General features: G+C 36.9%; 2 protein-coding genes across 2 annotated transcripts in view; both read left to right on the top strand.

Moving 5' to 3' along the window:
• Window positions 1–4763, top strand: part of LOC129740015 (uncharacterized) — a 68104-nt gene extending 63341 nt beyond the window's left edge. The window contains exon 2 of the mRNA XM_055731596.1: window positions 4637–4763. Coding sequence (XP_055587571.1) covers window positions 4637–4737 — 101 coding nt within the window. The 3' untranslated portion in view covers window positions 4738–4763. The remainder of the gene's footprint in view (window positions 1–4636) is intronic.
• LOC129740016 (mitochondrial dicarboxylate carrier) overlaps window positions 1–15930 on the top strand; it is a 321675-nt gene that overhangs the window by 183488 nt on the left and 122257 nt on the right. The gene's annotated exons all lie outside the window — the stretch shown is intronic.

The following is a 15930-nucleotide window of genomic DNA, read 5'->3' as shown; positions in this document are numbered from 1 at the left end:
ATCACTTTGCAGAGTACTTTGAGGGTTGTAAATATCTACCGCACTTTGTCAGTTGCAGTATCCCAGATGTCAGCGTAAAGCGTAAAGCGTAAACATTTGTGCCGACAAGGCAGGGTCGGTTTCCAGCATTTCAGCAGGGATGCAATCGATCCCAGGTGCTTTGTTGGATTTCCGGGCTTCCGCTTCCGAGTTGACGCCATTTATGCGCCTTACTTGGCGCTTCGCGCTGCGGGCTCTGTTGGCCATCGCTATTCGTGACTCGGAAGCGTTGTTCGAAGTTCTCAATCCATCGTTTGAGCTGATCTGTTCGATCGGTCAATAACTGACCTGCTCGGTCTTTTAGCGGCATTCTTTCATTAGTCCTTGCACCACTGAGACGGCGAGAAATGTGCCTCTTCGGCTAGGGAGTTTGTCCAGGCTCTCTTGCCTCGTCCACAAGCTCGTTTCCAGCTCCGTATATCGTAAGCGAGCTGCTGCTTTGGTTGACCCGATTCATGCCTGCTTAATACCGACTTTCGCCTTTCTCCGATCATCGACCATCCTCCAAGTTTCATCCGACACCCATTCACTTCTTCTTTCACAAACTTTACCGAGAGTACCATGGCTCGTCGTGATAAAGGCATGCTTGATTCTACACCATTGTTCTTCGACTGTTCCATCTTTCGGCAGCTCCGAGGCTCGGGATTCTAGCTGTTCAACATATGCCCTTTTCACCTCTGGATTCAACCGGCGGACGTCGTATCGACACCCGACTTTCTCCTCGCGCCATTGGACACGCGTAACTTTCAGTCGTATTTCGCCAAGGACGAGTTGATGGTCAGATGTAATGTCTGCGCTTCGTTTGTTGCGGATATCAAGAAGGCTTCTTCTCGATTTTCGGCTGATGCAGATGTGGTCAATTTGATTTTCTGTTCGGCCATCTCGGGATACACAAGTGACCTTATGTGCTGGTCAATGGGGGTAGAGCGATCTACCGATCACCATGTTGTTGTTTTCACAATGTTCTACAAACAACTCACTCAACGACTACTAGAAGTGCTGCAGTAAATAAAAAGAAACGGCTCGATACTGATTGGTACAGATGGATGAGCCTAAATAAACTCGGAATGACGAAAATGAGTCCTTAATGTTAAGATTATCTCATCAGAACTGACCATACAGATAGGAACATTTGAATTCAGAATAAGATCCAAGAAAGGCAGTACTCCACTAGTTTGTTGTTCTTTTGAACTTGCAATGCGCCCTTTGATTTCCAAACAATGTGATGATAACATAACATAACATGATTTTTGTAGTTAAATTGTGATTTGTTGAGTTTTTTCAATTCAAATACAGGAAAAGAACTAAATATGAACTTCGAACTGTGAATCATAATGAGCTTTGAAAGATTCTTTCCATTGCAAACATCAATCCACATGCACAACGATTTATTCAATTGAGGTTAGAATTGAAGAAAAAATGATGGTTTTCATGCAAAAGAATTAATCAATTTCAGAGCAATCTGTTTCATGTTTCCCCTTCGGAGCTCTTGAGCGAACGATTTTTTTTTATAGTTTCTCACATAGTTTGGTACAAACCCATGATCAAGAAGCGTCTTGTTGTGTTGTTGCAGTTAGGGTTAGGGTTATTCTCCTTCCTTCCATAACACTCTACATATTTAGAAGTTGTTCCGTCTGGTTTACTGCACAGCCCGGCCAGAATGATGAATGGTGTTATTTTCCATTGCGCACCAACGAATCCGAGCGGGTATATTTACTCTGACATTTCTTTTCCCGACTCCCACTATCTACTCCTTCTATTAGCCTAGGGAGCCCTTCACTGCAACAGTTGCACTGCAACGATGCGATGTTTATTTTGTTATGTTTTCCGCACCACATCCAATTAATGTGCAGTTTGTTTTGTGAGCGGTTATAACAGGTCTGGTGTGTTTTTTCAATCTTCTTTTTTTTCAATTTTTCTAGTTTTTCTGTCGAAACGGAAATAACTGCAACTAAATGTACTGCTCATCAGTACGCAAAGTAATTCTGGGGAAATTGCGTAGAGGATATTTATCTATCACTAAAAATTATCGCGTAACACTTAATTGTTAGCATTCGTTTTGTACCTAACATTTGCTTTTGGACCTATGAGTATCAATCGAACTGTAACTTAACTTCTCTATGAGATGTATCAGGAATGATTGAATCTATTGAATAAAATTGACTGAATTTGAACTAAATATTGAAACCAAATTGATAAAATTCCTAAGTGAATTTCAAATTTGATTCAAACGTTAATATACTCAAAAACCAGTGCAAAGTTGATTTTAAGTGCACCTGAGGGTAAAAGTTGAAAGCTAAAAACCCTCTAAAAACAAACATACAACAACAACAGTGCAAGACAATCTGAGAAATTTCAAATTAACATAAAGTTTGAAAAACAGCTAGCTTTGAAAATTTGTCAAAAAATCTGTGTGTGTCGATGCATAAATGAACCAAATCACGTCAACTTTTCAATCCTTTTTTCAAAATTTATCTGGTGTGATATAAACAGTTTTGACGATTCATTTATTGAAAAGTACGATTTTCACACCACATTTTTGCATTTTTGTGGTCATGATCTTAACAAATTAAAAAAATATATATATCCATATGTGCAACGTTGAGCTTCTTATTTCTTGGACACTAAGTAAAGTTTTTTGAGCATTCCGTAGCTGATCTACAGTCTTTTTTCCGAAGCATGTTTTTTCGGATTTGTTTTTTTCAGACTTAAGTAACGTTAAACTGAAGCTCGTCTGAGGAACATATTTGAGTAACATGCGATTGATGGTCTTAATTTAAAATTGATTATTTTGGCATCTACATCCATCTGTCCATGAGGGCCTTAAATGCTAAAACCACCCGTGGAGATGAGATGAAGATACAGAATAATTATAAAAATAAAATAAAAACAAAAATGTGGCAACACTGAAATAAAAAAGCTTTAAAATGTAAACAAAAAAACATAAGTTATTGGTCTAATATTGTGAGAGACGTGCGTGTTAAAAACTGCTTTCCCTCATACTCATCAACCTGGAAAAATGATTGATGATGACAGGTCTCCAATTTTTTTCTACGAATATCATTCACTCCTTGAACTATTTAGATTGTTTCGCATACCGACTTCTGTGGATTTTTTTTTTTTTTTTAATTTTGTAGTGGCCCACCACACTCCCCCACACCAAAAGGCTCAATTGAGCCCCCTGGTAATGGACGCTACTGTTCTCAGCATGTCTGGCAGCAAAATGATAATAAGAGTAAACGCGAGCAAATTTTAATCATGCTGAGAACACAAATATTTATAATGTCGTGCGAGGAAATGTATTATTTAACTAAATTGACTACAATATGAAATCTCAATGGAAAATAATTTCCTTTGAAGAGATTCATTATTCGATATTTACTAATATACTATTTATTTATTGCTAATTTTATTATGTTATGTTCAATAATTTTATAAGATAAAATACAAACTACAAGATTTTTAAGAAAAATAATATTAGATATTAACGCTACAAAAGTACAAAAGGTAAACAAAACAAAGACTGATCGACTGTTTTAATGGTTCAATTTTTCTTTCAAAAGCTGTATCACTTTGGTTTTGAACATGGAACGATTGGTTATGTTTTTAATATCCGTTGGTAAGGTGTTGTATTTAGTAGGTCCAATAAATGAAATTCTTTTTTGCCCTAATGATGTTGTGGATCGGCTTCGTTGCAAGAAATCTGACTGGCGAGTGTTATGAGTTCGCAACCCCGTAGTAAAATGGAGGTTTTGAATATTTTCAATTGAGTGTAGATTATCATAGACATATACAACAGTTTGCAAATCACAGAGTTCAGATATTGGAAGAACGTTATGCGTTCTTAAAGAGTAAAGCTGAAGGGTAGGGAATAACAAATTACCTTTATTGGCAGCTTTCATGTCGTCGGGTCTCCAGCCTCCAGTATTTCAAGGTTCCAAAAATAGCGCCCCCACTTCTCGATAAAAGTGGTTATTCAGAAAACCAGCTCATTGATCACGGGCGTCGTCGTCCTCATCGTTTTCATTCAGTTGATTGTAGAAATATCTTTCTGAAAATGGATACGGAAGAGAGGAGGACGAACAGTGACAAATGCGCGACCGTGTGGAAAAGTGAAAGTCTCATCTCAATTTTCTCCGACTAGTACCCAACATTGTCGCATTCGTTACTTCGTTCATGGTATCATTCTAACAACATTAAAATAGATAAATCAGGATTTAGTACACTTTTCTTTCCGCTCGCGGCTCAGCTGTTGCAATTGGATTATATACTTACTATATAAGTAAAGAGACGACGACGGACGCCGAGAAAAGGCGTTTTGAATGAATCCCAACCTGAAGGGCGAAGAAGTCAAGTGGAAATCAATTAATTTTTCACTAAACCATATTGGGTGTTTCCAAACCCAGGCGGGGAGCAAAGCTTTCAAATCGGTCGAATTTTATGTTGCTTTCGTAAGAAAATAGAATGTTGAATTTGATTCAAATTTTCTCTTATGATGATGATAAGTGGTATCTACTGAATCAAACAAACACATCAAGCTAGTTAAGTCATCAAAAAACCGGTGACTAATTGAATATCATTTTCTCTCTTATTTCAGGTAAAATATCGTCATGGATCGCGAACTTAAAAAGCGCCACAGGCTGCTGCTCATCAAGATTGGCCACACGCCGAGTCGCCGGCACGCGTGGGTGGTCGTAAAATTGATCGAAAGTGTCAAAATAGGCTTTCCCCAGGTGGCGTACGATGGACAATGAATTGACAATAAGCCCACAAAAGGAAAGTCTTAGAGGTGTCTTTGAGGGTTTTTTTTTAACTTACCAATCTTACCATAACCGTACAGTTATCGGTCATGGACTGTGCCTCTTGGAAAGTGAACGGAAGAATATAGCAACTGATCGGGATGTGCCTTAGGTTTTCAACCATCGCATCTGAGTTAATTTTTAATTTCAACTGCTTAAAAATCGTACGATCCTAGAAAAATTCATGCAAATTAAACTCATTTACGACTACAAATTTTTGAAAAAAAAAAATAGATGTATAGTGATTTTCAGTCAGGAGTGTGACCGAATGAGGCTCAATCAATTCCACTCCAAGTTTATTTTCCAAACCTAAACGGACTTTTTTTTATAAAGGGATCAAAATCTTTTGACAAAAATCGACAGAAACTCCATGTTTTGTGATAACAAATGCAAGGTCTATTTTATTGAAACTCTTATGAATATCATTAAATAATGATAATTTCATTGAAAATAACGGTGAACACCAAATATAGTTGAAAATATGAAAAATCTTTTTTTTTTTTTTAAATTTCGACGCATGTTTTTCAACATCGATTTTCTCTTATCTAGTCCCTGAAATTTCATCTAAGTTGGATTCATTTCTCTACAAAAAAAAATATGAAAAATCTTTTGGCATAATCAACTCAAAATCAATCATTTTTGCACTTAAACCCCATTGGCTGTGAGGGGCTAAAATGTGTTTCAAATTTTAACTATAAAATAGGTATTCTTTTTGTTTATATTTCATTCTTTTTATTTATATTTAAAATCTTCTGAGTTGATTTCAGAGCGCTGATGTGGTCTAGCGGATTGTCTAGCGCAAGTCTGGTTTGGTGTGCCAGGCATGTACTGGGTTCAATTCCCGGTGTCGGCAAAAAAGTGACGACTGGTAAAATGTGTTTTCTCTTACAACTGACTATATAATAAGAATGTTCAATCAGTTGCCAGCTGGCCAATTATACACGGAGGCCGGAGTACCTGTAAGTAAACTAGCCCACATGATCGACTCGATCTTCCAAAATATACCTACATAAATACACGCAATACATTCACTCCATAACAGTTCATACGAAGCCATGGAGTCCAGGTGTGGTGTAGCGCTGCATTGCAGATTTGTCGAAATTAGTAATCTATATAAAAAAAAGAATGCACGTGAACACGTACTTAGGCAGAAACTGCGGTGAATCCGTGCACCATGGCCGTAGGAACGGGGGGGGGGGGGGTTTGGGTGTTAAACCCCCCCCCCCCCCATGAGGATCCAAAACAGCAAGCGAGAGATTTTACTCTACACTCAAAATTTTTAATTATGAACGAACCAAATTTTGATAATAAATAATAAATTCATGAATAGGGGAGATGAGGGCATAATGGGCACCTTAAGGAAAATGCTTATTTAACCATAGAGAACAGCTGTAATATGTGAATTACATCATTGATTCGTGTTCCGACACTCAAATAGTCTATTGTCTAATTGGATGAAACTTGAAAAAGTAGATAAAAACGTTTAAAGATGCATTTTAAAAAATTTTGCCGAAAGCTGAAAACCAGTCACTGTAGAGGCATAATGAGAAACCCCCCGAGGCAGTATGAGCACCAATAATGAAGGCATAATGAGCATTTTCTGCCGGGGAATCTAGCAGCGAATTCGACTCGATGAAGTCAATTGACTAATAGAGCTACAGCTCAACTTGTATCGTCTGACGATTTGGCCAATTGGTTAGATGTCGGAGAGATAATCAGTAGGCTCGAGTTCGATTCCTGGTGGAGTTGATTTTTTTTTCTTCTTTTATCATTTATGATCATGATTGCACTAAACGGTGATTCATCAAACAAAGCAAAAACAAAATAATCTAGGTCTGTTTTTGGAATTCAAAGAATTAACACATGTTCATACATTATGTTTCTGGTGTTTTGTTTGACGGATGATGCTTTGATGCTATTAGCCGTATAATGTAACAATAAAAAAATCAATCATGAATGGTATGTGCAAAAAAAAAATCCCCTCGAACAGGAATCGAACTCGAGTCTACTGATTACCTCTCCGACATCTTACCAATAGGCCAAATCATCAGACGATACAGGTTAAGCTGTAGCTCTATTACTCAATTGACTTCATCGAGTCGAATTCGCTGCTAGATTCCCCGGCAGAAAATGCTCAATATGCCTTCATTGAAAGTGCTCTGTTCGCCTCTAGTGAACAAATTAAAGTAAAAACGCGTTTTACAATTGATTAAAGTGAAAAATCAAAAATTTTATGATGCTGAAAATTGAAAAACAATGTGTAGATCATGTTGCAGTGCGTACATTTCAGATCAAGATGATTTAAAGGTCATAAAAGCTTATTTGGTGGTGCTCAAAAATTATAATGTTTTCGTCACTTGAGAACCTTGCTGGTTATTATTTAATATTTCTGTAAATATGAAAAGGATATTTCTTTTTTGGTGAAAAATTAATACTATAGGTAGTACGAAACAAGTCCACATGAAAATTTGTTTAAGAAAATACGTACTTATGTAGAAAAATGGACTTCTCATTATGCCTCGGGTGCTCGTTATGCCCTCATCTCCCCTAACGGCTCTATAACTTTGCTCATTAAATTCTAATCTGGAATAAGATTCGGAAATCGTATGGAAATTTGGATACAAATTCAAAGCAAAATTTTTGAATTCAGGTTTAGAATTCATATTCAGAATGCAGATCCAAAATACAGAAAAAGGTTCAGCTTGTAAATAAATTTTACAATCTACATAAATTATTGAGCAATGCAAAGATCGTGAACGTAACATATTGCAGACCAAACGAAAAATATTGGTTTTTCACTTGCCAACAGTGTGCTACACTTCGAAGTTTAACTCGAATTGACTGAATTCAAGTGTTAAACTTTATTGGACAAAATTGAACACAACAATTGCCGTTATTTAAAAATGCTAAGTTTTTAAAACTTAGTTCAGGGGTGCCTGAGATACTGAATGCCGAATATGTGGTTTTCTCGTCTTTGCGGTCCTTACTTAATGTGTTAAGATTGCTTGTCAATTAAATTTCCAGATTTCAATTATTTATACAAAATTAGTTTGTAAACACAATTCAGCTGAAAATCGCAAATAAATGGTAGAATTTATTTTTTTTATCCTCAAAACCCAAATTTAAAAAAAAAATCATCTACAGAATTTTCATCATGGAATCGATTCTTTACGAAAAATTTTTACTGTTAAAAATATCTTCACCTAAAAATTCTGCAAAGAATTCTATATTTTTCCAGTGTATTGTTCAACATTATTAACATATTAAGGACACCAAAATTTGCCATTTTAAGTTTCAGGAACCAATGAACAAAATACTGTGTTGTGTTAAATTTTGTAGAACGAGGTTTTGTTCATAACATTTGAATTGTGTTAACAAACTAACGACAAGCGAAAAAAACGAGATATCTCTTATTTGGTCCGCAATGTATTGCAGTTTCATACTAAAATGTTTGACTTGGTTCATTAAAATTTGATCCGAAAATCTGATGATTTTTAATCGCAATTTTTTTTAAATTTGATTTATTTTCATCAAAAGATAAAATCTTTGAATTTGAAAAATAGTTTGGAAGATTAGGCTTGTTGATTTGAGTATAGAATAAGTTTTTTTTTGAAAAATGAAAGACTCTTCTAAAAAAGCTTATTTTAAGCCGAAATCAACTAAGTTTGATCTACCAGACTCTTGAACAAATTAAAAGATTTTAACCATCGATGAAAGTGAATAAAGCCCATCTTTTAGGTTAAGAACCAATTTCTAAAGTTACAATTAATACGAAAACTTTTAAGTACTTAAAAATGAACAACCATATAGTTACAAACATAATTTTTTAATATTTTAAGAGGAGAAATCACCGTGAATTTGTTTTATGAAATGAATTTGCGGCTTTATCGGTGAGGGTTAAAGAGTTGAAATGAAAGACGGATAGAAGATCAGAAGAAAATTCTAAGGTGGTGAAAAGAGCGAAGAGCATTTGAAATAGAAGCTTGACCACATACTAAATTCTTTGTCCCACACCAATTAACTGTATTGAAGAAGTAGTACCCAATAGAGAAGGCACTACATTTTTCGATACAGTTAATTATGGATGGTTCGACCGCCATGTCAGTGTGCACATGTGCCGAACGGACAAAAAATTTAGCATGTGGTTGCTCTGTTAAGTCTTCTATTGTGCGATATCGTTCCATCGATGGCTAGGTAGATTTCTTATTTTCGTTTTGTGCGGATGTTCCAACTGGATTGAGTTGTCGCATACGGTCAACGGTCAGAAATCTTGGCCTAACTATTTTCGATTATCGGCTATAAAAATCAATTACAAAACATCGTTCCGATAATCGAAAATAGTTAGGCCAAGATTTCTGACCGTTGACCGTATGCGACAACTCAATCCAGTTGGAACATCCGCACAAAACGAAAATAAGAAATCTACCTAGCCATCGATGGAACGATATCGCACAATAGAAGACTTAACAGAGCAACCACATGCTAAATTTTTTGTCCGTTCGGCACATGTGCACACTCACATGGCGGTCGAACCATCCATAATTAACTGTATCGAAAAATGTAGTGCCTTCTCTATTGGGTACTACTTCTTCAATACAGTTAATTGGTGTGGGACAAAGAATTTAGTATGTGGTCAATTGTTGGGCAAAAAATCATTGATAAAAATCAGTTACCAAAACCCCCCCCATGAGTCGGTTCTTCCTACGGACCTGCCGTGCACCTATGGTGGATAACCAACAAACCAACCAACAGGTACCGCATGATTTGGATGTTGAAAAATTCCGGCGATTGGGGTTTCCTGATTGACTCTGCAATTGGATAACCTCGTATCTTGTAGGCCGAACTGCTTTCGTAAGACTGGGCTCTGTTTACTGGACACCTTTCAAAATTACCTCGGGAGTGCTTCAGGGAAGTCACCTGGGACCTCCCGATATTCCTCCTCTTTATCAATGATTTGACTGCTACTCTTGAGTCAAAAAAATTGCTGTACGCCGACGACCTCAAAAATTTCCGAACTATTTCTTCGTTAGTCGACTGCTGCACTCTCCAAAAGGACATTGACAGTCTGCTAGATTGGTGCTACAAAACGGCATGACTCCTAATATTCCAAATGTACTACCATCACGTTCACTCGACGACGAAGTCCCATCACTTTTGAGTACAAAATGTCAACGACTAACTTGAATCGCACATCGGTCGTCAAAGACCTTGGTAATACTTTAGACAACAAGCTCAACTTCTCCCAGCACATTTCCACGACAGTAGCCAAAAGTTTCGCAGTTCTTGGCTTCATACGACGGAACACGCAGTTTTTTAGTGATTTCTACAGTCTGAAATCACTGTATTGTGCTCTTGTGCGTAGCATTATCAAATTTGGAGTGCAAATTTGGGCACCATATCAGGCGATGCAACCGAAAAAAATAGAAAGAGTACAACGATGCTTCGTCAGATACGCTAGAGCGCCAGCTACCTTGGAACGACGCCCTTGAACTTCCGCCTTACGAACAACGTTGCTCGCTACCTAATCTACCAACGCTGGCATCAAGGCACGCATTCTTACAACGACTCTTCATTTTCGACATCTTGCAGAATAACGTGGATTGTCCAGAACTGTTATCACTTCTACCGTTTAATGCTCCTCTAAGGACTACCCGATCCCAGGAATTGCTGAGACTCTCTCATCGTACAAAACTGTACAAAATTTCATTCAAATTGGATCACACTAAGGCCACCATCAAAAGCATTAAACTTTAAAAAAAATGTGATAAATAAATTTTGAGTTCGAGATAGATTTCTTAGCAGACACCAAAGAGTTCTGAGCTAAGCGTATGAGGATACTGCTCCATTAAATCATTTTTGTTCTATATTTTTTGTATGAGAGATAAATGGAAAATCAAAATTGCAACAAACCCTATCTCTATCTAATGTAAAATACTTATTATGGACCAGGTAGGGGGGATAAGGGCATAATGGCCACCTTAAGAAGTAAGCTAATTTAACCATACAAAACAGCTATAATAATAATATTTGAGTTACTTCGTGATCAGACACTAAAAATGCCATTTCCTAACGGGGTAATACTTGGAAAAGTAGATAAAAACGTTTAAAAATGCATTTTTTTTTGTCAAAAACAGAAAATCAGTTACTGTAGGGGCACAAAGAGAACCACCACTGAGGCAGTATAAGCACCATAAATCAGGGCACGATGAGCATTTTCTGCCGTAGAATCTAGTAGCGAATTCAACTCGATGATGAAAACTGAATTAAAGAGCTACTGCTTGACTGTTTTCATCATACGATTTTTCCTATAGAATAGGTGTCGGAGAGGTTATCAGAAAACTCAAGTTTGATTTCTGGTAAAGCTGATTTTTTTTCAATTACCATTCAAGTTCGATGCATTTTGCACTAAACGGGGAGTCGTTGATCCATCAAACAAAGCAATAAAAAAATTATGTGAGTCTGTTTATAGAATACAAACTATTCACACATACCTGTAAATGGAAATAGAAAAAAAACACCTCGACCAGGAATCAAACTCTGAATCAGTCTTCTGATAACTTTTCCGACACCTTACCAATAGGCTAAAGTAAAAACGCGTTTTAAAATTGATTATAGTGGACAATAAAAAAAATTGATGGTTAAAATTGAGGAACAATGTGTACATCATGTTGCAGTGCGTACTTTATAGATCAAGATGATTTAACGATCATAACAGCTTATTTTCTGGTGCTCAAAAATTATAATATTCTCGTCACTTTAGAACCTAGCTGGTTTTTATAATATTTCTGTAAAGATGATAAGGAGATTTCTTATATGCTGAAAAATCAATACTTTAGGACTACAAAACTGTCATCATAAAAAATTATTTGAGAAAATTCGTACTTTCGTGGAAAAGAGGAGTCATAGTAAGTGTAGAGTGTACGGCAATGGAAATCTTCTATATAAAAATGGAGGCGTTTTCTTTGTAACACCATCACGGTTGAACGGACGGTCGAAATGAAGTGAAATTTGGTATCCGAGGGTTTTTTGGGCCAGAGATGGTTTGCATATTAATTTCAAGAATCTCACTTTCTATGCAAGGGGGGTCCCCATACAAAATTTTCTCTTCTCCACATCTTATATATAAAAATGGAGGCATTTTCTTTGTAACACCATCACGTATGAATGGACGGTCGGAATGAAGGGAAATTTGGTATCGGAGGGTTTTTTGGGCCAGAGATGGTTTGTATAGAAGTTTCAAGAATCTCACTTTTTATGGAAGGGGGGCTCATGTACAAAATCAACTAGAAACGGGACAAAAGTCGAACAACTTGAAGACGATTTTCATGAAAACTGTTTCATGAGTACGAAGAAATTAAAGAACTTTTAACATTTTCCATCGATTTATTGTGTAACGGGTAAAACGAAGTTACCGGGTCAGCTAGTAATTGTATAAATATTTGAAGAAAAGTAAGATGTCTATTTATTTTATTTTTTTTATGTGTAAGCAGGGAAAAGCCCCTGGGAGTGGAGCTAATTTCAAGCCACTTCTCCCAAAGGCATAAAACCTCCTCATCACTCTTTTATTTTCTCTATCTTTTTTGTAATGTTTTCCGAATGATTTGATTTTACAATATTTTTACATTTTGTTTTTGATTCTTTGATTGATAAGTTGTAAACAGTTTTCATAAGATAGTAGTTCGGCTGGTGGCGGTGGTGGCGGTTGGTGGTGGAGGCGGTGTTGGAGGCGGTGGTGGCTGGTGGCGAGAAGATAAGAAATGTTTGAACAGGCATTAGTTTGACGTTAGATACAGGTCACTAGCGGTGTACGCGAGTGATGAAGATCCAGGAGTTTGATGCGTTCCCAGTGAGAAAATTCTCTTTTAAGGGAACGCTGGCTGTCAGGTTACCGGAAACCGGACTGTTGGTTTAGTTTACTGGATGTATGTATCCATGTTAGCTTTGGTACGTCGCTTGATAAGATCTTTGAATTTGGCGATGTTTCTTTCCGATCGTATGTTTTCAGGTAGTCGGTTGTAGCAAGTCTTACCGTAATACGTGAATGCTTTTTTGGCAAATTCTGAGGTGGGTTGTCTCACAGACAAGCTACTTTGGTTTCTCAATGGGTATCTGTGATCAGGGCGGTCGTAAATTTGATTGTGATGAGCAGTTGGGTTATACAGATGATTGTGAATAATAGATACAGCTTGCATTTCCCTCAATGCATTGATTGGAAGAGTAGATTTATCAGCTTCGATGTACAGATTCTTGGTCGGATATAATCTAGGACGCTTGTATACAGCCTTTAAGCAACGGTTTTGAGCTATCTGTAAGGGTTTCAGCCTTGTTCTGGTAGCAGCTCCCCATATAAATACCAAGTACTGAAGTTTAGATTGAACAAACGCATGGTACATAGTCGCGAGTTGTTTGCAAGGTACGAAGCCATTAATCTTCCAAAACAGGCCGCAAGCCGAAGTTACTTCACTTTTCAACGATTGAATGTGGTGTGTCCATTTCAAACCAGAGTCGATTGTCAATCCAAGGTAAGTGAATTTTGTCACACGTTCAATTTTCACCGAGTCGACAAGCAGATCACATAGTCCAGTATCAGAAGATCGGGACGGGTTCAAAATCATGTGTTTTGTTTTCGATAAATTTAGAGACAATTTGTTTTCGCTAAAGTATTGATGAAGCAGTTTCATGTCTTCTGCCTTATGGTGGATCATCATATTGAGGTTTTCTTCAGTGTACAGTAAACAGGTGTCGTCAGCGAATAGCCGTGGTTTTCCGTGCAGTTTCAAGTTTGGCAAATCATTTACGTAGATGAGGAACAACAGGGGACCTAAATTACTTCCTTGTGGCACTCCTACTTCGAGAGGTCGGAGATCACTCTTCAAACCGTTTAGCATCACATATTGGTTTCTATTTGACAAGAAGCTTCTTATGAGGTCATGAGCTTGTCCGCGTAGTCCATAGAAATCCAGTTTTTTCAGAAGGATGGTGTGATCTATAGTATCGAATGCCTTTTTCAGGTCTAGAAAAAGAAGGCCAGTGTGTTTTTTGTCCTCGAGTGCGCAATAGATTTCAGTAAATAAATCAGAGGTTGCAGTTGTGGTGCTCGATCCTGAGCGGAAACCATATTGATGCTCATAAAATAAATTATTCTGAAGGAAAAAGTCGGTAATACGTGTCACCAGCATTTTCTCTAATAGTTTACTCAAAATTGGCAGGACTGAGATAGGACGATAATTGTTGGAATCTGTTTTTAATCCTTGTTTATGGACCGGGACAACTCTAGCAACTTTAAGACAATCTGGGAATCTTCTAGTAGAAAGACTTTCGTTGAATACGTCTCTCACTAAATGCGAAAAAATCTGGTAATGTCGCTTGATAAATTGTGCGGGAATTTCATCGTCACCTACACTTTTATTAGTTTCGAGGTCTTTTATTAGCAAAATAACTTCCTGTGTACTTGCAGGTCGAAGAAATATTGAGTTTTGTAGTGGCGTTAGTGTTTCAAATCTATTAACGTCGCCTAGACTTGTAATCTTTGAAGCAAGCTGGGGTCCAATTTCGCTGAAGAAATCGTTGAACTTTTTAGCAACCAGCTGCTGATCATCGATTAAGTTTCCTTCAACATTTAGTTTGATTTCCTTATTCGGGTTCTTTGAAACTCCTGCGAGGGAATTGAGGCATTTCCACATGGATTTTGGGTTGGCATTGCTGAACAGTTTTCTATAGTATTCTCTTTTAGTAGTTTCTTTAAGGTTTTGAAGATTCATGGAGGCATGTTTTAAGAGATTACGAAGATAGGCACTATTTGGATTTCTTTTTAATTTTCCAAGAATTTTATCTTTTATTTTCATCCACTTCCAAAGATCCAGTGTAATCCAGGGACAATAGCCTTTAATTTTTGCTTTGATTTTATAAGTTTTTGTACATTCTTTTTTCAAACTTTTGTATGCTGTTATAATTTGGGCTAGGCGTTCATGGGGTGTGCAGGGATTCATATTCCTTACAAACGTTTCGAATTTTTCATCGAGTAAAGCATTTTTAACGACTATTTTCTCGAGCTCTCGTACGCATACACTTTTTCGCAAATTAATTGAAGATATTACACAGCAATGATCACTAATATCTGTGAATAATGTTTTGTTTGTGATCCTCGATTGTACAGCTTCGGAGCATAAGACATGATCTAGTATGTTGTTGCTTATAGGTCTCGTGGCATACGTATTTGTTACTTGAAAGTTAAACGATTTAAGAAGATCAATGTATTCGACAGTATTTGGAGCAGTCATATTATTAACTGGGATATTAATATCACCAGTTATCACGCACGAGGAACCCTGTTTGGAGCTCGACAGAATCGCTTCAAGTTTGGTTAAGAAATTGGTAATACTGTACGAAGGAGGTCTGTAAATTGCATGTACATTCATATGTTGTTCATTGATCTTCAAATTAATCTGTATATGGTGATAACCAGCATCATGTTCACACCTGATTTCATCATAACGAAAACTGTCTCTTACATATAAAGCAAGTCCGCCGCCTGCACTGTCGCTTCTACAGGAAAACATGCTTTTATAACCTGGGATCTTCAAAAGATGAGAACGTTTTTCTTTGACCCATGTTTCCCCTAAAATTATTATATCCATAGTTTCTGTAAATTGTTGCAAAATCATTTTTAATTCATCGAATTTGGATAAATTATTCAATCCTCTTGTATTTAGTTGGAATATGTTAAGTTCATTACGATTTCTTTTGATACTAGAAGCATATTTATTTAATTCATAAATGTTATTATAAAAGTAATTTTTTGTTGTGAAATCCATTTAGTTTATTACAAATTTGCTGTTAACTTCACATTAATTAATCTGCATGCGTTTCGGCGACGACACGATAAAAGATGAAGTAGATGAGTAATTCAAGGCTCGCTTATTCTTCGTTTCCAGCATTGCTAGCAGTTCGCTTTTTGTTCCAATTTTGTCCACCTTCGCTCCATCAGTTTTCTTTAGAAGAATTTTACCGTCTCGTCCTGGCCAAATATATTTGTATCCTAATTCATCCTGAACTAGCCTTGTTTCCTTTAACAGCTCTTTCCCATATGCCG

Source organism: Uranotaenia lowii, chromosome 1 (genome assembly GCF_029784155.1).
Source record: "Uranotaenia lowii strain MFRU-FL chromosome 1, ASM2978415v1, whole genome shotgun sequence".
NCBI classification, from domain to species: domain Eukaryota; kingdom Metazoa; phylum Arthropoda; class Insecta; order Diptera; family Culicidae; genus Uranotaenia; species Uranotaenia lowii.
This window is presented reverse-complemented; position numbering and strand designations above follow the sequence as displayed.